Genomic DNA, 22,426 nt, shown 5'->3' with positions numbered 1-22,426 from the left:
GATTTGGGGATTACTTTGATTCACACCCAGTCTCTACAAAATGTATCGTCAGTAAATCTAAAAGCAGAAGGACGGATCTCGATCTTCGGTTTCTGTTCTGCTGAAGCTACAGTTTATGATCTTAAAATCCTTAAAACCGACCAACCGAACATCTCAAAGCAACCAGCTTGAAGTTCAGACTCAACATCGGTCTAGCTCTCAGGGATCCGTCTGTCTATGAATGTCCACATTATAGAAATACAATCCCAAGGTGTTTATTTGAAATCATATTTACAATCAGCACCCTCCAACCCCTCCCTCACGTTAACACTCACAATCACAATCTGGAAAAAACGCCCGGAGGCGACACTAAGCATCGCCCAGCTGAGCAACAACGGGACAACAGAGGCAGCACTTCGTACAGGATTCAGCACAAAAACATGGAGCCAGAACATCTTTATTCACTGGTTCTGAAATAGACAGGAAACCTAGAGCATTGTGGGTAACTAAAACCAGATACAGTGTTGTGAGGATTCCAATCACAGAGGTCGACCACGCTGACCTTGACCAGGACTTCAGATACCAGGAGACTCTTAACAGAACAACAGCTAACAGCTCGTGTAATAAACGTCAGGGTGTTGGCTAGATGTGGAACATTTGTGATATTTTTTCTTCTCAGTGGTCATACAAAACTCATTTCTACATTTAACACATTGGTTTAACACACCCAGGCTTAACAGGAATGAAAGGAGGAAAACATTTTGGTGGAAACGTGAAACTGTCCTGTCAAAATAAAGCACACCATCGTACAATCAAGTGGTCTATCATTCAACCGCTCGCAAAGAATAAAGTGTAACACTAAAATAACACTGAAGGTTTTGGTTGTCTGGATGAAGTGCTTAAATATACATATAGTTCAAAAGTATATAAAATAACATGCATTTTAAAAATAAAGAAAATAAAGGATCATTTGGATTGGAGGTTTGGAATGATGTTCAGTGGAGGTGTGAAATTAAACGGGACCTTTTGTGACCTCCAAATCAATGGACTGTCTAGAGGAAGAATGAAGCTGATGCTGATGAACCCCCTCCCTACATGAAGCATGGTGGATTTCAGTGATGCTTCCTGGTCCATTGGAAACCTACAGCTTCTAGAGGGTCCGGAGGATTCCATTGAGGGTCAGGAATCCTAGCAGAAAACATCTACATATGTGAGGAAGATGGAGATTGGACGCCATTGCATGAAGATCTCAAGCTGATCTTGGGAGTCCATCGAGACCTGGTTCCAGAAGAAGTCCTAGAGGTTGTGACAGTCGCCTGACCGGAATCCGCTTCTGGTGGGATCTGAAGGAGGTGGTTCAGCAGGAAAAGCAGATTTATTCCAGAGAGATGGAGGACTGTCTGTGAGGAACGGGCTCCGATTCCTCCAGAACTCTACCAGAGGGTCATCTGGTAGAGTTCTGCATCCAACCCCAACCTCTAGAAAACACTACAGGTGCTTGTCTTGACCATTTAGCAGTAGTCCATGGATGAAGTTTTTATTGAGCTGTCTAAGCTGTTTGTTTGGTTGGTTTAATGTAGATAATAAACATTATATTTAGCCAATAAAATAATTGAAGTTGGGGAGGAAAACATTTTGGCTCCAAAAGATATTAATGAGCAAATCAATCAGAAACATTACAAAGACGAACAAAAATCATGTCCACAACCGTTCTGGACAGAACTACAGACAAAAAAACACGAGGAATGAAGCCACACCCTTCCTGTGACCCCCAGCCAACGAGACGTTTTGTAAGAGCTGATTGGCTGACAGGATGACACCCTTCACTGCTCGCTGATACCAGATCTTTCATATCAGCCTGTCATGACTTCAAACCCAATGAACACAGAACAGGAACAGTTTCATGTATTCGTCAAACAAAGCAGGCAGAAAAAATAACTTATTCTAAAACAGTTAAATAATTCTTCATCCATCCAACTTTACTTGTAAAAAATGTAAACATTCATTTGGACCGTTGACACATTTCTGTAGTTTGTTACAGTTAAATTAGGGGAAAAAACGATTACTGACATTCAAATGAGCTAAAAAATCGTGAAAAGTCGTCCCATGAGTGACTCGTGTTCTGTGTTCACACCGAGAGCAACCCGAGTAGCTCAGGAGGCTAGCTGCTCGTAATGAGTTAGTGTTAGCATTAGCATGAGAATTAGCATTAGTGATTCTGACTTTTTTAATGGATGACTGTATACGTACTGTATGTTCGAGTACATCAGGTTTCTAAAAGGTGTCATGATTTTTTTTTTTTAAATTTTAAAATTTCTGTTAACTCTTTATTGGCCATGTGATTATTTTTGGGAGTCTGATTTTAATCAGATAAAAAATGTTGAATAATGTTAGAATAGCAGTATGTCCTCCCACAGCACAATAAGGTCGGATTTATGAATGTCAAAGTATTCCAATGAGTGCCTAATAAAGGGTTAAGGTTAGGGTCAGCAGATTGTTGGTTAGCATGTTTACAAGAATGAAACTCGATGGTAAAGTTGGGCAAGTAAAAAATCATTCTACACAAATCCAAGAACTTCTTTTTCCAATTTTATGACAAATTGGAAAAAGAAGTTCTTCATAATGCGTAAAAACAATTGTACGCATGATCATTCCTCATAGATTTTCTTTAAACAGGAAATGTTAGCCGTGTGTAAAACAGAACCAATTCTGGATTGGATCCAGAAACAGCTATGGATCAATACGTAGGAAAAACTATATATTAATAATTGAAAGTTAGAAAAGAGACTGTTGGAGGTTTGCTTTTTGAACGATTTTAAACGTCAAAATACCGTGAGTAGGATTTAATTGACCACGTTCAAGTCATTACTACATTCAGAGGACCCTGCTAAAAGAGTTTTATTCATAAATCCTGCATTAAGAAATCTCAAACTTTTTTTGGAATGTGGAAAACCTGACTGTACAAACACAAGGAAAGGTTTTTAATATTTGAGATGCAGATCTTTACAGTTCCTACCCGGTCAGAGTACAGAAACTTATCAGCTGCTCTCAGTGTGGACACCCATTACATGTAATCCTCTCCAGTAAAGTACACAAGGTAGACACACAATCGATTCTATGAATAATTTACACCTGAAGTCTGTCTTCCCAGCGACAGTCTGAAGTATGAGACGCATGTGATGGTCCCCATAAGGCATGGTTTTCACTGAAACTGGGACACAAATGCACAACCAAGACTGGGCTGCCCCGCTCACCCACTCCTATCAACCCCCCCCAGACTAAAAAAAAACAAGATCCTTCTTAAAAAAATGAAAAGTGAAACCCTGCTTCCACCATCCATCCCTCCCATCCCTGCAGTGCTACAACCTCTCCTGACGGCTGGAACCATCCCCAAAAGACACAGGAGAGATTTTGTTTCAGTGAAAGTTAAAAAAAGTCCACGGATCGGCTGAGATCACAGGCCTGAAAACGACACCAGAGTGAGGAGAACCGCGACAGAGAGGAGGTGGAGGGGGTGTCTGGAGGAGCCATTCTGCACCATCATGCCAGTGCCTGTTGGAGAGGGACAAACACATGATTGGACAAATCAGTTTTACAAGGAATAAAGATGGAGATTGGAGCATAGATACCACATGATTGTGTCTAAAGCTGAACCTCGTAGATTTCTGTAAATACACATAGTCCTCAACATACAAACATTTGACTGACGAACATTCAGAGTTATAAAACGTGCAACGCCATGTCTGACTATTGTCCTGCAGTTCCCCATTCTGCCACAACCCCCGCCGAGCAGCACTGCTGCGTTCACGCAACTCCAACATTCAAATTGGATCTACTTCTACTTATTTCAATATGATTATATGTAATTATGATATTATGTGCTCTTATTGGTTTTCTAGTGATTTTAAGAATCCAATATTTGTGGTGAACAGACATTGAGTTGAATGAAATGACGTAAACTTGATTTATATTTTTCTGTGCATTTTGTATTCAAAACCAAACTATAATCGACAACAACTGAACTATAAATGACCTGTACATGTATTTGATTAGGTGTTGTTTTTATGCCCTGTAATTGTTTCTGGTCAGTCTTAGGGAATACTACTTTAGTATTTAGAGTAGTAATGACATTTAAATGACCTCAAATAGTTATTATAGTTTGAGATATAATAAATAACGACTTACGAACAATTCAACTTGGAACCAATTGTGTTCATATGTTGAAGACTACCTGTACTTATTCTGAATTTTCATGTCTCAGTACCGTTTAGATAGAGGCAGCGAGTCAAAGGGGTTCGCTAGTGTCAGTAGGTGACACTAGGGGTTGACTGACCAACAGGTATGAAAGTAGAGGCCATGAGTATACAGACCACGATAGCCCAATCCTGTCTCCATGGTGATAACGACTGCAAAATTAGCCCATGTATGCTCTGCCATTTACTGGAAACGTTCTGCTACCATCAATAACTCACCCGTGTCCCGGGATACGATGATCTCATGAGCCGGCCCGTCCCCGCCCTCTCCCCAGGACCGGATCTCCATGACAACATAGCCGTTGTCCTTTGGCAGCGGCAGCCTGACTGAAGTCTTCGTCTTGTCTACGACCTTTAAGGCGGATTGACCCTCATGTTTGTACAGAACCTGAAACAACACAAAGCACCCTCTCAACATTCGATGACGACACGGGTTTATAACCAACATATCGCAGCTCGAGATTTATGATTGTGTTTTTTCATCCATGATCTGATACGAGTCGTATAAACATGGTCTTTCATTTTCTTATACTGCCCTCTTTATCGCATCACTTATCGGTTTGATGGACTGAGCCATAGGTGTGCAGGTGTCATTCGCCCAATCCCAGGCCCTCTTCCTAACTCCACCCTGAGCAGGGGTGTAAGTCTTTCTGTAGGAAATGGGATGCTCCCCATCAAGTTATTGGTGGATCAGTTCTGTTCTGGTGCTGATGATTATCTATCAGTCTGGACTCTTTGACAGGAGATTTCTTTCCTGCTGGGAGTTGGATCAGATTCCTGGTTCTATACTGGCTTCCCTTGAAAGTATCCTAGTTTCATACAAGCCTGTTGCTGCTACTATTATCAACTAGTTATTGATTAGTTATTACTAATTATTATCTACTAGTGACAGATCTGACCTCATTTACGGGACAACAGCACCTACATGTTTACTATCCAGAACTGCCGTATAACTGACAGATCTACACCTGAATTCAGTCTAGGGTGGGCCAGACGTGGCCACTAGTTGTCATGGGACAGAACAATAAACTTGGGCGGTAGGGCTTAGCGGGGCATTTGGGATTGGGCCTCAGTGCTTCTGGGTCAGACTAGACTCACTTTGTAGCCCAGCACGGCGGACTCGTTGTGCATGGCCTTCACCGGGTCCCACATCACCGTCACCCAGGAGCCATCAGTCTTCCATGACACATTACCCGGGTGACGATTCGGAGCTGTAATAGAAACACACTTTTAAAAACTAAATAAAAATGAAAGCAGAGGGGAAGGAAGAGAAAAACCTTTTTGCTTCTTTTCATGTTCTGTAAAAAGATTTCCCTTGTTTTGGCACCATGTGTGTCATTTCTTTGATCAAAGCCCTTTGAGCTACATTTATATCATGAAATAAAGTTCGCTATTGTTAATTACAAACTCGATAAGCGCAGATGATTGATGTGGCAAAGTTCATGGTTGTAAAGCTTCTTCTAACCACTCAGCTCACATTACCGTTGGTGGGAAGCCTGGTCGGTGTTGGTCGTTGTCTGTTTGTGTTTTTCATCAATTTTGGTTTTTTCACTTCGGTGAATTTGTTTTGATAGTTTGTGATTTTGAATTTGGTTTTGTTTGTTGTTTCTATCCATTTTTTTCAATACCACCCCGAGAGCAAGAGTATACTAATGAATTTTTGGGAATAATTGCAAGAGTATACTAATGAATTGTTGGGAATAATTCACTATTTAAGGCAATTACTAAGGTAATTTTAGGCTCAAGTTTCTCAGTTTAATGACATTATATTACTACCATTATTATCTGATTACCATTTCCACATCAAGTATTTCTCAGTGTTATTTTTGTATATTTTGGGAATAAAATTTAAAATTTGGGCATGTTGTGACCAGAGGAGGAGTTTTCCACACAGCATTCTGAATGGCAGAAAACATAGACTATTGTTAAAATGTGCAGACTGACTCCAGCCGGGGGGATGAAACAGAGCTTGTGTCTAATCCTGGGTGTTAAGGGCCGACTCCCCTTCATGGGAGGGCCCACTTAGCAGACACAGGTACATGGGATAGTCTATCTCTGCCGGGGGTGGGGGGCTACATGGGTCGTGTCACCTGGGATCGTAGAACAGACACGCCTGAGGTGACCACGCCTGAGCGTGTGGGTGAGGCCAGGGTTATCCTTTGGGGATTACGTCAGGGGGATGTCAGGACAGTACAGGGGGTGCAGGCTAAAGGCTAACGCTTTAGCCTTCAGTTGGGCTGGAGACACGATGAGACTGAGTCTGGTTGGGAGTGCTGAGGTAGAGGAGGTCAGAGAGGTACAGAAGGGGAAGGTTACGTGTCACTAAACTGTAGGGTGGAGAAACAGGGGTTGTCGACGGTTAAGTCAGTCTCCGAAGGAGGAGGGTGGGATTGTATAGGTGGGCTTAGTGGGAAGGTAGAGTTGGGTGTCGCTTGCATAACAGTGGAAATGGATATTGTAATTACACAACAAGGAGGTAGGAGGTAGAAGAACGGGATGGGACTAAGCCCTGGGGATCGCCAAAGGAAACAGGAGATGGTTGGGATGCCGATGATATTTAACTCAATATTTAACTCTATATGATGTTTAAACCAGTCCAGGGATGAACCTGACAGACGCTGGTCTGTTGAGGAGAAAGGTGGTGTCAGTTATCGAAGTCTTCAGACGACCTTTAGGTCCGTTTGACTTTATTGGACACAGAGATGAACCAGAACCTGAATGACATCTGTTCATGAGACTGTAGGACCACAGAATTCATACGTGGTTTCCTGGTGGTGACGGTGGTGCGTGGCGAGGGCGGCCCCGTGCCGGCGCTGTTGTACGCCAGAACCGCAACGTGGTATCGAGTACTCGGTCGAAGTCCGGACACTCTGGCCGTGGTTTCCAGTCCTGCCGTTCGCACCCGGTCTGCCGCGGCCTCCCGTTCGTGCTGCCGCCAGTACCGGATCTGACCACATGGTTCACGTTAGATTCTGGCTACCTGTCCAGAATTAATCGTGTGACGTTTTTGTTGGACGAACCTCGTATCCTCTGAGAATGCCATTGGTGATGAGCTGCTGAACCGGTTCCCATGAGACCTGGATGTCGAAGGCTGTCAGCGCCGTGGCGTTGAGGCTGGTGGGTCCCACAGTGGGCTCTGTGGGGGGGTAGACACAACATACTTCATGATATACTTGGACAGTCTCCACAGACTGGTCAGAGATGTGGTTGTCGCCTTCCGGAGAGAAAACCAAACGCATCCATGGAGTCTTTCTTTGTCTCACCTTCCTCGGCGGAGTGGACCACCGCGATCTGACTGAAAGGACCTTCTCCTCTTCGGTTATACGCTTTTATCTTCACCTCGAAGGGACTGTACGGCGTCAGGCTGTCGTTGAAGTAAACGTACCGGGACGACTCCACGTGAGGGACGCGCAACGTCGTCCACGATGTTGCGTCTTTCTTTCTGAATGACAGGATGTAGCCAAAGCCGTCACCGTTCTGGTATTCTCTGGCCATGGGCTAGAAGGTATGGCAGAAACATGACATCTGAACATTGACATGGAAAAAACGGGTCAAACTCAGCATCTCAACAGGGATCTGACATTAAAGTCCGTCCCGCAAAAGCATCAGGAAGCATTGAAGTCTACGTATATTAAAGTCTATATTAAACAGTAAGATCTAAATTACAGTCTATGTGTACCAGAACCCTGTTAGCAATACCCTTCAGATCAATTTATTGATTGCGTTGAATATGCAATGTTACCTTTAATTTGTGAAGCACATTTAACCAACTTAAGTTCAGCTGCTGGTGATTGGCTGATAGGTACTGAGGTATCAGTCCAATAGAGATTTAAAAAACCCAAAGTAGGATCTTAAAATCGATGCAGGCCGATGGAGTGAGACCAGAACAGCGTCTTCAGGGCTTTCCAGTCCAGTGATTTCAGTAAAAGTCAGACAGGAGTCATGACTGGACTCACCGTCCAGGTGATGATGAGTTCATTACGGTCTCCTCCTCCTCCTCCGAGTCCACTGGGGGCCACTGTGGGAGCTGGGAGGGGAATACACAAACACAAGATGACGTACAAAGATAAAACACTAAAACATCTATTACTGACATGAAACATGAACTGAAACGAGCTTAAAGCTAGATTGTGCCCCGCCCACTGGGCGTGGCCTGTCGCTGCTCACCCGCTTGCTGTGTGCGGATGGTGTGTGAGGGCATGCTGGGCTCGCCACTGCCCAGGATGTTGCTCGCGATGACCTGGAAGTGATAATCCATCCAGGGCATCAAACCCATCACCTGAGCCGACTCCGCGTTCCCCTCGATGTTAACTGGGTCTGGGGGCGAAAACCAGGAACCGTGTTGAAAATAAACTTTAAAAGATGCTGCTTTAGTCATGTGACTCTTGGTCCTACTGCCACACCTGTCCTCATCTTCTTCCACTCCGACGCGAGCGCCGAGCGGCCCATGATGACGTATTTGCCTATAGGGCTGTGGTTGTCGTAGCCACGGCTCCACCTGAGCTCCACAGACGTCTCACCGACGTTCCTCACCAGCAGACCTCCAGGAGGTCCCGGCGGGCCTGGAAACACCCCAGAAACATCTCTGTAAACCCCATAATGCTCAGAGGAGAACAACCAGACCTCGTCAGTCTATCTGGGATGAGCTTGGAGGCGACTGACGATCCACACTTCCATCTTTCTTACCTCGAACAACCAGTTTGGCCGAAGCCGACGCTCCGTCCACCACGGTCTGAGCCGTGCACGAGTACATTCCCGCTTGACTCAGCTGAGCGTTCACGATCAACAGGTCACCGATGTTTTCCTTCTGAAATGGTGAGATGAGAGGAAATGAAAACGATCTATATTCCATCTATTATTTTATCGCGCAATTCTGGCTTTTCTGTATCAAACCAGGAAGGCTGGAACAAAATGAGAAAATGTCTTCATTTCCTGGTTAAAGGTCACGCGCGGCACTAGAATCCAATATCCTGACCTACATGTTACTATGGTTACTACACCCTGAACTTTGACTCAGTCCTTTTATTGGCTTCATTTATCACTGACACAGTGTGACCTAACAGCAGAAGCATCACCTGCTAGGAGTGAAATCTTGTAAAGAGATTCAAACTCAGAGTGGATGTCTCCACACGATGCTCCAGTTTACTTCAGCTCAATCCCATGTGTAACGTTCTGCTGCCAAAAATCTCACAAATATGAAAAAAGCTCAGTGCCTTGATCTCGATCATCAATCAGACTTTGTAAATGAATGATTTAAAACCCAACACGAAGTTGTTGGTTAATAATTCTGAGATGGAAACATCACAGGACTCACCCCCTCCACCCGGTGGTACGGCCCAGCGGAGCCCTCCAGGTCCAGCAGGACCCCGTTGAGGGCCCAAGTGAAGGTCAGGTCCATGGTGGGGTCGTGGGAGGCGTGGCACTGCAGTGTTACGTTCTCCCCCTGGTTGATGTCGGCGTTGGAGGGGGCCAGCGTGATCTTAGTGGCGTCTGTCACGGATTGGACACAAAGGAAAGGGGTGTGTTTGTTCTCAGCTGGACTGTATCGTTGTTCTTTACTGTAAAACAGACCGAGTCTAGTGTGTTAGAAACAGGAGTTGAACATCAAGTCTTGCGACTTGTGTTTGTGTGTGTTTGTCTGCACGCGTCTGGTTGTGTTTGTGTACCTCTGACTGACAGGTGTCCGGTGCTGTTGGCTTTGCCCAGGTAGTTTTCAGCGAAGCAGGTGTATTTCCCTTCGTCTGCCCTGCTGATGTTGTAGATCCATAAGACTCCATCTGGAGTCACGGTCACTCTGGGAAGACAGGAGCACGAGGAGAACCAGCTATCAGTCCAGGGAAGGACAACATGGGATCTGATGGGTGTTCATGGATTCGACACAGGTGCTACCATCATCACGTCCAACTCCTGTGATGCACCAGTGATGAACTGCTCTGAATTTCAATGTAAGACTCTCCAGCATCGCCTGAAGCTACTTCCTCTAATCTGTTTCTCCATCAACACATTCCCAGCTGCTCCACTGGTTTCTGCCTCAACCCCAACATCTCCAGTTCAGCTCCTCGTCAGCCTCAAAGCAATATTTTTGTTTTTCACTGGGGGTTTGGTTTCCACTCTTTAAAGATAGTTCCCTATGTAGGATCAGTAAATAGTCTATTTTAAGCTTCAGAGTCCATTAAAGTTTGGTTCCAGACGTTCTGGATCATTCTAGAGGGACAGTCGCCTCACTGGTGAAGAAGACTTTTGATGGGATCTGGAGGAGGAAGTAGGAAAAGCAAGAATATTCCAGAACTGGAAGAGTTTGTCAATGAAGAATGGGCTAAGATTCCTCAGGACCCAGGAAAGTCTGGATCAGGTTAGCAGCTAAAGGGTCTCTAGAACTGGAGACGCTGGTCTCAGACCATCAGAGACTACAGTCTTCAAGTTGATTCTAACACATCTCAACACAACCAGATCTGATGAAATGGGAGGTAATAATAAATCCTGGACGCTGGGGACCCCCTGTTGATCTCACCTCTACGTGAAACGTGTGTTGGGTTTCTCTAAATCTTTTAACAACTGACGTGAGTTCAAAGCTGCTTTGTGAAGAGAGTACTTCTGGATTAGGCTTGAGGATCCTATTGTAGTCAAACATCGCCTGTCGGTCCTTTCCAGTCTATCTTTAAAACCAGAGTGCTACCTGCTGCTGTTGGTGAGCAGCTCCGTCCCACGGCTCCAGAACAGGATGGGCTTCGGAGCGGCCCGAGGACGGCACGCGATCATGACCTGCCCCCCTCTGGCCGCCGGAATCAGCTTCTTGACTGGGTTCAGCCTGAAGTCTGGGGCCTGAACTGGAAGGAGAGGAGGATGGAGTCAGGGAGGCGTCAAAGACCGGGTGGGAAGACGAAGGAGAGGGTGGAGAGAGTGGGACTATGGGTGACACAGGAAGTGATGTCAGAGTGATGTTGACTCCAAATGTATGATGTCAAACTGATTTAAACAGAATGAATATTTTTCGGTGGAAGATGAAAATGTGCTTAAAAGACACTTCATGTAAAGAAAAATGAACACCTTGGACTCTGAGTTCGGCTGCAGAGTAGATGGTGCCGTGTTTGTTCTCAGCCACACACTGGTACATCCCAGAATCCTCCAGGGCCAGGTTACTAATCTTCAGACGGGCTCCGTTCACCTCGACCCGGTCCTAGAGAAAGATGGAGGAAGAGCCAGTGAACTATTACCCATATTAACCCAAACCCATGACCTCAAGAGAAGGGGGTTGTTGTTCGGTCAAGAAGGCAAACTTTACCAAAACTTTACCCAGATTCTATAAACCATCTTATTTAATCAAACGGAATAATTTCCTCCTGCTGCAAATTATTATGGGAGTTAGAGAAGTTAATTTCTTTATAGTGTAATTACTCCTTTTTATTGCTATTGAGCTACAAGAAAAGGAACGTCATGAGTCTTGGCCTTTGCTCTGTGTGGACGTTTGAGATGTTAGCCCATTTTCTGACAACTTCAGAGCTTCGTAGGCCTTCAGCGTGAAGGTCAAACCCCGTGTGGAGGTAAACCCAATGGAAGGACACGCTGATGGTCACCTGCGTGTTGAGCGGCTGCCCGTTGCGCAGCCAGCGTATGGAGGGCCGTGGTTTGCCGGCGGCGACGCAACTCCAGTGTAAGTCTGAGCTGATCTCCACCTCTGAGTCGCTCATCACCTGCAGCCACTCGGGCTGGGCTGGAACAGAAGAACAGCAGCAGATGAATTATTAACACACACAAAGCAGGGCATTGAAAGATGTCTCCAAATTGATTGTAAACCGATTCTGAGTCATTTGTTTGGAGCGGAAGGCCGATCCCCCAAAAAACAGTCCAGTAGGTTTTCGGGGAGTTCCGGATCAGAATCATCATGACTCATTGCCTGTTTAAGGTCTTCATTAGGAAAAATGAGAGAAGAAGAGCCCACAGACCAATACAGCTCCATTACAGTTTTGTTAAGAAAAGGGAGGTGTTCCACAGGGAATGTGAGAGTCACATTGGTGTTCTCTAGTTAGATGTTGTTTTACTCATCCATTCAATATTTTAAGTTAGGATAACAACTCAACCAAAGGTCCTGTCGACATCTCTTAACAGCTCACCCACAACTTTTGCGTTTGCGTGCTGGAAACAGACGCTAAAACAAAAATGTTGCTTCACCTTGCACGTTGATGCGGCCCTGATACTTGTCGCTTCCCTCCGAGTTGTAGGCCTCACACTCGTAAATGCCCTCGTCATCGAAGGAGAGCTGTGGCAGGACGAGGGTGGGACTCGCCGCACTGGAGCCCGCCTTAGAGGGCATCAAACCCTCCACCTTCCTCCATCGCAGCTGTGGGACCGGACTGAGACAGATCATAGAAGAGTTGGGTGAACTATAGTTTCCAGATGGGGGCTGTGCTCACTAAAGAACGTATTTAGACGTAGCTAAAGGTAGAAACCTGCAGACATCACACGTGAAAACTTACTTTCCGTAGGCGAAGCACTCCAACTGGGCGGTGTGTCCGGCGAGGCCGTACGTCTCCGCCGGGAAGCGAACTTTGATATTCGGAGCCGACTTCCTGGGATTGGCTGAATTAAAACATTTCCTGATTAAATCACGTTCAGCTTGTTGAAAGGACTCTTTAACACGTTTAACACTCATAGACATTATCGAGAAATACGAGCCATCATTGAGGATAACTCAGGCGACTGCAGCGAGGCAGTCCGGCTTTGCTAAATTGAGACGACAAACCAAAATCAGGTCATTCCTCTCCTCTGCAGATTTAGTTCATCCATGCCTTCATTTGTTCCAGAATAAATCAGCAAGAACGTTCAACACATTAGCAAAGACACGCTCAGCCTGACGTTCAATGTTCACTACAGTAATCAGGAAGAAATAAGAGCCAACTACTAATGAATGGCTCAGATACTTGATTACTTTACTCAGTTACTAGATAATGAATCCTCCATACCATCCGGCAGCACCGTGAGCTGATTGGCCATGCCGAAGGTGCTCTTGGTGCTGATGTCCACGTTGATGGTGGTGAAGCAGAAGTAGTTCCCGGTGTCGTTGGGCTCGGATTTGGCGAAGTACAAGTTCCCGTTGACCTGCGACACAAACGAGCGACCGTCGTCCTTCTTGATGAAGCTGGGGAATTCGTTGTAAAACCAGTGGTAGGAGAGAGCTGCAGAGAGAAACAGCTTCATTTAGTCGGCATGGAAACAGTGAGTCGACCTAATAATACAGGGTAATAATCCTATTACATAAACCCTTCACTCCTTTATCCCACCTGTCACCTGCAGCCTGTTTCAGGTGCTCAGATTGTTCCCTAAAGATATCCTGACAGGTGGTAAAAGGTTCTAGCTTCACGGATTGGATACCTGGGTAATGTGGAGGCGGCTGACAAGCCAAGAATGTTCCTAAGCCTTCATATGCCGTCTGAGGACTCTTTTTGTCTGATGGGAAGTCATCGAGGTCTGGAGAAACATACCAAAGAAAAGAAGACGGTAATGGAAAGATTACTGACACGTGAGGCGACGTGAGGCTTTACCTTTCTCTCTGCTCAAACTGTATTAACGTCTGAAATGTGTTTTCTCACTCACAGCCAAATTTCAGGATGGCTGCTCGGCTGATGATGGTTCCGCACCGGTTCATCGCCAGACACTGATAAGAACCAGTGTCCCGGACAGATTCTGGGCTGTTGATGACCAGACTACCAGCCACCAGAGTGTAGCGCAGGTCCAAACCCAACGGGACATCTGTGCCGTTCACGAGCCACCTGCAAGACAAGGAGCAGGGCAAACTGGTATCAACCCAACAACGGGTGTGTGTGTATGTGTGTGTGTGTGTGTGTGTGTGTGTCACCTGTAGGAGGCAGCTGGACTGGCTCTAGCCTGACAGCTGAGGGTCACCTTTCCTTCAATCAGACCTTCAGGATAAATTAAACTGTTTGGTTGTTCTTCAAACACCGGCCCGCTGTCGTGACCCGCCACACACACGTCTCCACCTGCAAACACATCGACACGTCAATCACACATCAACCTCAGAAAGTTACAAATAACTTTAGGACATTTTCAAGGTTTAAGTTTTTAGAACACACATGTTTAGGGAAGCTAATTCTAAATTTCTCTCCAGCGTTTAAAGAAAACTTGATAACTTGGCCCTTTTCAGGGGGAGCGGGGTCAGACCTGTCCTTCTACAACCCAACTTCTCCAATGTGAGCAGAGTTTTGGAGATGGAGGCAAACAGAAACTTCCCTTTAACAGACAGAAACCTTGAACAGAACCAAGTCCAAAATATTGGCTGTCTTAGCGTCTCTCTGCTGTTAGTTCTACTCCTGGGTGCCTCCCAGCAGTGAGTCCCCGGCTGGGTGGAGACAGAGACTGCCTTAATGGTGCCTTCATCATGTCTGTATGTCTTGTTCAGGAAACGAGTTTTAATTACTGGATAATGTTTCTGACTTACCGACGGCCTCCTTCAGGGTCAGCGAGCCGAGGAGCAGCAGACACAGCCAACGCTCCATCGTCTGGACCAAACAGCCGATCGGAAGAAAACCTGATCACACAGGAACCTGTCAGGGAAGGAAGATTAATACATCACTATGGAGACACTGAGACCTGGAAAGGAACGAAGACGATGACTTCGCTTTGGTCTGCATTTGGTTCGATGGGTTTGGAATGACAGGAGATCTCCGAGAGGTTCTCGTATCTCATAAAATAAAACATCTCAGAGATTTAAAAGAACTGCAAATACCTCCCTAAAATCTAATGCTCAGCAACCACCACCTATAATTACTGCAAAGTCAACAAGCTAAGTCATTTTTAGCTTCACTGCTAACATTGCAATAACACGTGGCTGCAGGTGTGTTCTGTGTGACATCAGCGGAGCGCGGTCCCTCACCTGGCAGCGCAGGTTTGAGTCCAGACTGACGTCACCCCATCTGAACTACACCTCCCTCCAAGGCGGGGGTGGATCCACTTACCCAAAAATTGACTTCAGCATCCTCATCCTCACTGTATTTTTAGCCTTATTTGAACAAAAGCTTGAGAAATGATTCCTTTCCTTGTGAACCTAACTAACTAAACTGAAATATACATAGAAAACTGCAGGTGGCGTTCAAGCTGTAATTCCCCGACTGACCACTAGAGGGTGCTTACAAACTCTCAGCATCATTTCCATGGCGACAGCAGCAAAGCAGTGTGCATCATTCTATTCTTCTCAGTCAACAGAACGTTGGAGTGGTGGAATCCAATGGATTATAACAGGCAGGATGTGTATTCAACAAAAAAATTAACCAATTAATCCCATGTAAAATATTGAAATTTCCATTAATGCATTACTAACAGGGTGGAGTCACAGCAGTCTGGTGTATCTATCGGGTTTGATGGATGGAGATTCCCATCGATGTCAGTGATCCCAGATGTTTATTTGAGGACCTCTTGATCTTGGTTTGTCCCCCATCTTTTGATAAATAAGATTAGAATGGTTAAACATCTCCTCTGTGCACAAAACATTTAATAAAATACGTTTCACCTCAGAGTCGGTCGTTTCAGGCATTGCTTTCCTGGATGGATGCGAGTTATTTGTGGGTATTATATGAAAAAACCTTGGATTTATTTTCCTTCCACGATAATTTTCTCTGTTTTTCGGACTACTGAAAGAATTTCTCTTCAAACAAAACTCACAGATGATCCACCTGGATCCTTAAATTTCCTCTCCAGCTATTTATTTTAATAAGGCCCAATTATTTTAATTTTTTCACCACCAACCTGAGCAAATGTTGCGCGAACATGTTTCCAGACAACAAACACTTTGTTAGATGGATTGTCTCTGCATCTCCACCTGCCGGGAATTCATGTGTGTCTTCAACACCTCCTTACTCGCAGCATGTAAAAACTGTCAATAAAGGTTTTTATTTCAACTCATCCTGCAAACGTTGAGCAACAAAAGGCAAAGACACCCGACAGTCTCTGCAGAGCTGCACAGAGAACAGCTGAATGGCCCCCAGATTCTGGTCAAAATATCTGATCTGGAATAAAAGAAAGTCTCAAAGACAAGGGCAACGCGGTGCCTCGTCGCAGGATGACTTCATCACCACACACACACACACACACACACATCACCCGGGTGTGATCATTAGGAAACAACAGAGGCTCTATGAGTCTCCTCCAGCTGAGCCCATCCAGACCACCAGCACTGACGGGGAGGTTATCGCCAGAGCAAACTGGTCTTCAGTTTAAGTGTTAATTGTATTTATTGTGTAGTTGATGGAGTACAGTTGATACAAAATACGAGTTGAATCCGCTCTGTCCATTTCAGTCTTGTAAAAAAGCCTCAAACCCCCTAAATTATAAATAAAATAAAACATGTTTATCTGCCAATAGACACGCAGACCTTACCTGTGTATAATTAATTATATATAAGTTACATAAACAATGATAAAGAATAAAAAGAAACGCAAAAGTCACGAGAACACACGAGCTACGTCTTTACTCCACCAACGAGAAGAAGATCCAGTCTCACTGGTGTATCCATCCGCCAACACGTGGTAAAGAACGAGACGCGGTCTCACTGGTGTATCCATCCGCCAACACGTGGTAAAGAACGAGACGCGGTCTCACTGGTGTTGTATCCATCCACCAACACGTGGTAAAGAACGAGACGCGGTCTCACTGGTGTATCCATCCGCCAACACGTGGTAAAGAACGAGATCCGGTCTCACTGGTGTTGTATCCATCCACCAAGGATTTTTGCTGGTATGTGGACTGAGGACAAACTCAGTCCACTAAACATTTTGTTTCGGGTCAAACACAACATTTCCTTGTCATCCATGGAATGTGTGGACCTACATTTTGTAGGATGAGGTTGGTTTTAGCTGTGATGGGTTAATGATTAGTGAGGAGCAGGAGAGGAGGATCAGAATACGGTCCAACAGGGAAGGTCATGGGGTCACCATGACAACCGTCTCCTCAGTAATCACTGCTGAGAGAAAGTGGTGATTGTGTGTGTGTGTGTGTGTGTGTGTGTGTGTGTGTGTGTGTGTGTGTGTGTGTGTGTGTGTGTGTGTGTGTGTGTGTGTGTGTGTGTGTGTGTGTGTGTGTGTGTGTGTGTGTGTGTGTGTGTTAAATGTGTCGAGCCCATAAACGGCAGATGTGCGACTCCTGACCTCAGATCTGACGCCCCCCCTTTGAGTCGCCTGGGCTGACTTCCTGTCCCGACAGAAGGCGGGACTGATCACAGCCGACCTGGGGCCAGAAGAGGCTGGAACGAGGTCAGTCCGGCACCAAGGGGCCCCTGACGGACAGCTTGACCATCTAAGTTCTGCCTTTGTTCTCTCATCTTTATCAGATGTTCATAAAGTGACCCACAATTCTTTGAGGGACACAGTTTGGTCCAACTTGCTCAGGAGCAAACACAGCTTCCAGGTTAGGTTGTCTGGCAGGATTTAGTGGGACTGAAAATCCACTTTAGTAAATTAAATGAACAGATGCCCAAAGATTGAACGTCCTTTAATCAGAGAAATAAAGTGTGCTTGAATGACTCAATGCATTCCTGCGGCGCTGGTGTTCACCAACGAAGAAGAAAACACGTCTGCATTGATGTCCTCTGGTAAACCTATACACCTGGAGCAAAGATGGATTAAAGACATCTGGATGGGATATAAGAAGGATGAAGAAGCTGAGTATGACCACCGGCGCCAGTTCCTGTGTAGAACCAGCCCGGCTAAAACTGTCCCTCATCTATCCTTACCAGAACTGGGACAGATGGAGCGAGGAGGAGGTGGGGGTGAGGCCGGGTGAGGCCGATAATCGAGACAAAGACTGATCAAGCGAGAAACAAAAAAACGATGTAAGAATAGAAATGATGCTGAAGGACCCAACGAGCCCAATCAGAGCCGAGCTGGAGAATGATGTCATATTTCTTGGATGCTGAAGTTTTGCCTCCCCCCCAGGCCTGAACACTCGTATTACCCTGACCCCGTAGGAAACTGAGACTTTTGGCGCATCAGGAGGATTTCAGACCGCTCTCAGAAGATCTATTGATTTCAGTGAAAACCTGATCGTGTTGCAGAAAATCCCAAAGACAAGTGAAAGCATCGTTTTAACCCACCCTGAAATGCTCATTTTAAAGAGTATTAAATATTATTAGTCATGATTGAACTAGAACACAACCCTTCACATCATATTTTCTGGCTAAGCCTTTCCTGGAGGATGATGTCATTTCTCTCCTCATGAATTTGTCTCGGTGAACTTCATCCAGGTTTCTCATCCTCACCCAGTAAACAAAATGTTGCCTCCAGTTTCAGGCTGAAACCTTGATCTTTCATGAATGTGACCATAAAAGCAGAAGATACAAAGAGAATTTATTCGTCCGGCGACGGAAAGAACCTCTAGAGTAGAACCTCTAGGTAAGAGTTGTTTGAGATAAGGGTGAGGATCTCGTTCTTTACCACATGTAGGCGATCAGCTGAGATCGTATCTCGTTCTTCCCCACGTTTTCTTTTTTACAAGGCTGGGATGGATTAAAATGATTTTAGTTGTTTTAATGGGGAAATGTCTCCTAATGAGCTCAATCACAATGAATTAAACTCGTATCTCGAGGGTCTGCTGCAACTAATCATAAATCAGCTGATTTACATCAATTTAATGGTTTAATGCCCCACAGACTGGGCCAGACAAACAAGCTAAAACTGCATGTGTTTAAAACTGTCGAATAAAAAAATGCACGTCAGCAATTTCATACGAAGCTGTGGAGAAACAGCTGAGCTCTGCTGATGTAGTCCGGGTCCAGAATGTTCTGTTCTTCCTACAGTCATAGCATTGGGTACCAAGACCACTGCATTAAAAATACACAACATAAAACTCATGCTAATCATGTGCTGCTCATTCAAACAGAAGACCCTCTTCCTTCCTCCATTCTCCCACAATGCCTTTCAATAATCTCCATGTATCATCAGTAAAACATGTGTGAGTCTGATCCTTCAGGACTCGAACCAACAACCAGCTCCTGAGACTGAGGAGTTTATCTCGTCGGTCAGATCTGGGCTCCGTATCATCACATCTCTGACGCTTTGAGGTCCAGCAGTCAGGACAGGATTCTGTGGCTCATATCTCTGTGAGATGGGGAGATTGACCTTTGTGCCCCCCACATTCCTCCCCATCTTATTAGAGAACAAAGAGCCGTTGAGCGAGCCGGCCGTGGATCTTGTCTCTTAGAACAGGCTGAGTGAAGGCTTTACTGTTCCACTCCAGCTCAATGGGCGTCTCATGAAGCACAGATGGAGTCGGCTCCACTTGACCGACGGATCGATGGCAGCCGTGACACGGAGACTGACTGCTCCAAAGGCTGGGGGGCGCAGCCAACGATGGTTCACCCTCTCTGCACCGCGAGCGGCGCTTCAAATAATGATGACAAGACATACAGTAATTACACACTTTATGACTAGCCTATGTCTTCTCAAGTACTTCTGATTCTGCGAGACCGTCCTCAACTCTTTAAGTCCCAAACAAACAAATGGGGGTCCTGGTGGTCTTGGCCGTCTGTGGAATCAGCAGCAGTGTTGAAACATCAACTGCGTAAAGGCTCATTTATTATCCATGAATACATTGGTGTGTCCACAAGAGGGCAGTGAGGAGTCAATAGATTCAGGACTCGAAGACGGACTTCTTTCTACGTCTTCCGCTTGTTTCCGTGCACGTTTGTCACGTCTGACCTGAACGGTAATGACATCACCCCGAACATACCAGTCGGCTTTGCTCCATTTAGTCCGTCTGAATTGGTATTTTCTCTGAAAACACCAGATCTACCTTTAACATAGTCTGGGACAGGGGCGTGGCATTTTGATGATTTACATGTGTGACCAACAAAGAGAATGATTTTAGCCTCTGGTAGCATTTAGCTGACTCGAAACTAACATAACGTTATTTCGATGTTCACACCGGACGCTGATGCTGCCACGCTGACTCTTTTGCCCACCCAACAAGAACGCATCGACCGTAACAACAAAAGAAATGATGCACGGATTTATGTAAACACTAAATGCCAACATTTTGTTTTTAAATTGTCAAAAATCAGTGCAGAAGGCAGGAAACAAAACATATCTACACTGTCTGACTCCACAGTCTATTAACGGACAATGTCTGGTACGATCTCTGTGCACGGCTAACGTCATTAGCAAACATTTGATTCCAGCAGCTGTAATTTTATCCCGGACTGATGGACTTCTTTTTGGTTGGCGCACTTAGTTACCCCCCACTGGTCTCCATAGCTGGTCTGTGAAGCCGTGACATTACGAACACCAGAGCACATTATGTTCTTCCGAGCACAAATTAACACCTCCTGACGGGTAATGGAGTCCTTACGTCTGCTGAAACCTGCTGAGGTCATTTATATGACCAAACATGAAACATGCAAATAAGGCAGGATGGACACGCCCTCATTGTTAGCATCGTCTTGCGGCTGTGTTTTCTCTATTGTTAGACCCGCCCTCCAACTCCTCATCATCCTCACCTCTGCAGATTCCGAAACTTTCCTTCGTTTCACCGTGTCAGTCTCTACAGCGTCATTGGACACCACCACCACCTGTGACTCCGTGGAGGGATTTAACCCGACGCTATTCCTCCAATCAGCAGTTAACTTCATGAAGTAGGACGGAATAAAATGACATTGCACAAAAAGCACAACTTTAAAAGAATTCTTTAATTATTATTATTATTATTATTATTATAACAGTGTCTCTCTGTCCATGTGCTTCATTGATAAATCTTTACTCCCCTAGTTATCAAGTTAAATTCCTCGTAAGCATAAACGTGGTAATAAAACAGAGTGAACACAGCGGTCATGTATAAAACTACTGAGACTATTGTGACTACAGTGACCTGTGATTGTGATCCTACCATCACAGCATCGCCTCCTCCCAGCATGAAACGGGATGGATCCATGAGCCTGAACCGGTCCTCTGACCAGCCTTTGATATCAGATAGAATTAGAGTCAGATGGAATCTCTCTTCACCGTGAAAGTCCGACCCCCCCCCCCCACCACCACCACCACCACCACCACCAGACTTCACCTGGAAACACCCCAGGACTCCAGCACACCAACACCCACACCACTTTCATCCATTCGAACCCATGAAGCAGAAACACGTGAAGCAGCCCGAATCACCACAATTCCAAAAACACCAACAAACAAACAAACAAACAAACAAACAAACAAACAAACAAACGACACCCACCACACACACCTCCTACTAGAGGTGAACATTACATTCTCCCGGGACCCCTTCATGCGCACACCTGAGCGCGTCTGCGCTCCTTCTGAAGGCGAGCATCCCGGTGTCGGTGTGACGTGTCGTGACGTCACGCACGCGCGGAGACGGTAAATGACATGTAGGGTGAAGTTTGGGTTCCGGTACACGTTTTCTCACGTCGGTGAGCGGGGAGCGTCCCGGGGGGTGCACCGCGGGGACTGCGTCAAACACCGACCAACGGGACACCCGGTCATCTTCATCCAACGACCCCCCCCCCCCCCCCCCCCGCGCACGGAGAAACAATCAGGGGGCAGATTTAAAGCCCCGGTGCATTTATATCAAAGAGTGGGGAGGGTAGTAAATATGAAGGTGTGTGTGTGTGTGTGGGGGGGGGGTGGTCCGGGATGTTTACCTCTCTGAGATCTCCGGTCGAGGAGCTGGAGGTGCTGATGCTGCTGAGGAGGAGGAGGAGGATGATGATGATGATGATGGTGGTGGTGGTGGTGGTAGGAACCAGCCGGTCTCGGGGGTCACGGAGCTTCCTCACACCCCTCTTCTCCTCTCGTCTCCTCCGCCGTGAGGTTTTCGCATTGAAGGTCGGTCCAGCTCCTTCCTCTCCCTCCCTCTCCTGCGCTTCTCCTCTTTCTCCCAGCCACCTTCTGGTCTCCTCTCGCCATCGTCAAGCGTGGAAAGACCCACGGAAAGCAGATCCGGTGTTCTCCTAGAGAATACACGCGTGGGCTCAGGCTGTGATTCCAAGTGGATCAATGTCTTTTTATTTCCTTGTCGTCTGTTTTCTGGGAGTTGATGCTCAGTTATAAATAACTGAGTGTAGAATGTAAAAATAAAAACCTCCCAAAAAAAAAAAAAAATTTCAACATGAAACACCAAGAAAAGGGAATTTTTGTTAGGAACAGCCGTTGTGACGTCATAAACGATGACGTCAGCTGCAGCAC

General features: G+C 45.7%; 1 protein-coding gene and 1 long non-coding RNA gene across 2 annotated transcripts; one reads left to right on the top strand and one right to left on the bottom strand.

Annotated features, from left to right (window-relative positions):
- Positions 1 to 422: 422 nt before the first annotated feature.
- Positions 423 to 22,132, bottom strand: cntn2 (contactin 2). The gene is made up of 23 exons (XM_068315012.1): positions 21,883 to 22,132; positions 14,686 to 14,791; positions 14,086 to 14,227; positions 13,824 to 13,999; positions 13,602 to 13,697; positions 13,193 to 13,405; positions 12,707 to 12,809; positions 12,402 to 12,583; positions 11,807 to 11,943; positions 11,280 to 11,409; positions 10,909 to 11,059; positions 9,899 to 10,026; positions 9,547 to 9,722; positions 8,919 to 9,039; positions 8,636 to 8,794; positions 8,400 to 8,549; positions 8,189 to 8,259; positions 7,496 to 7,730; positions 7,253 to 7,368; positions 6,993 to 7,179; positions 5,331 to 5,443; positions 4,452 to 4,620; positions 423 to 3,531 (listed from the first exon to the last, which is right to left on the bottom strand). Exons 2-23 carry the CDS (start codon positions 14,741 to 14,743, stop codon positions 3,434 to 3,436), a joined length of 3,111 nt encoding a protein of 1,036 aa, XP_068171113.1. The 5' UTR covers positions 14,744 to 14,791; positions 21,883 to 22,132; the 3' UTR covers positions 423 to 3,433.
- On the top strand, positions 13,597 to 15,836 carry LOC137595143 (uncharacterized). Its single transcript, XR_011035389.1, has 3 exons — positions 13,597 to 13,727; positions 13,826 to 14,044; positions 14,702 to 15,836. It is a non-coding gene; the product is annotated as an uncharacterized lncRNA (long non-coding RNA).
- Positions 22,133 to 22,426: the final 294 nt, after the last annotated feature.

Source organism: Antennarius striatus, chromosome 5, assembly GCF_040054535.1.
Source record: "Antennarius striatus isolate MH-2024 chromosome 5, ASM4005453v1, whole genome shotgun sequence".
NCBI lineage: Eukaryota > Metazoa > Chordata > Actinopteri > Lophiiformes > Antennariidae > Antennarius > Antennarius striatus.
This window is presented reverse-complemented; position numbering and strand designations above follow the sequence as displayed.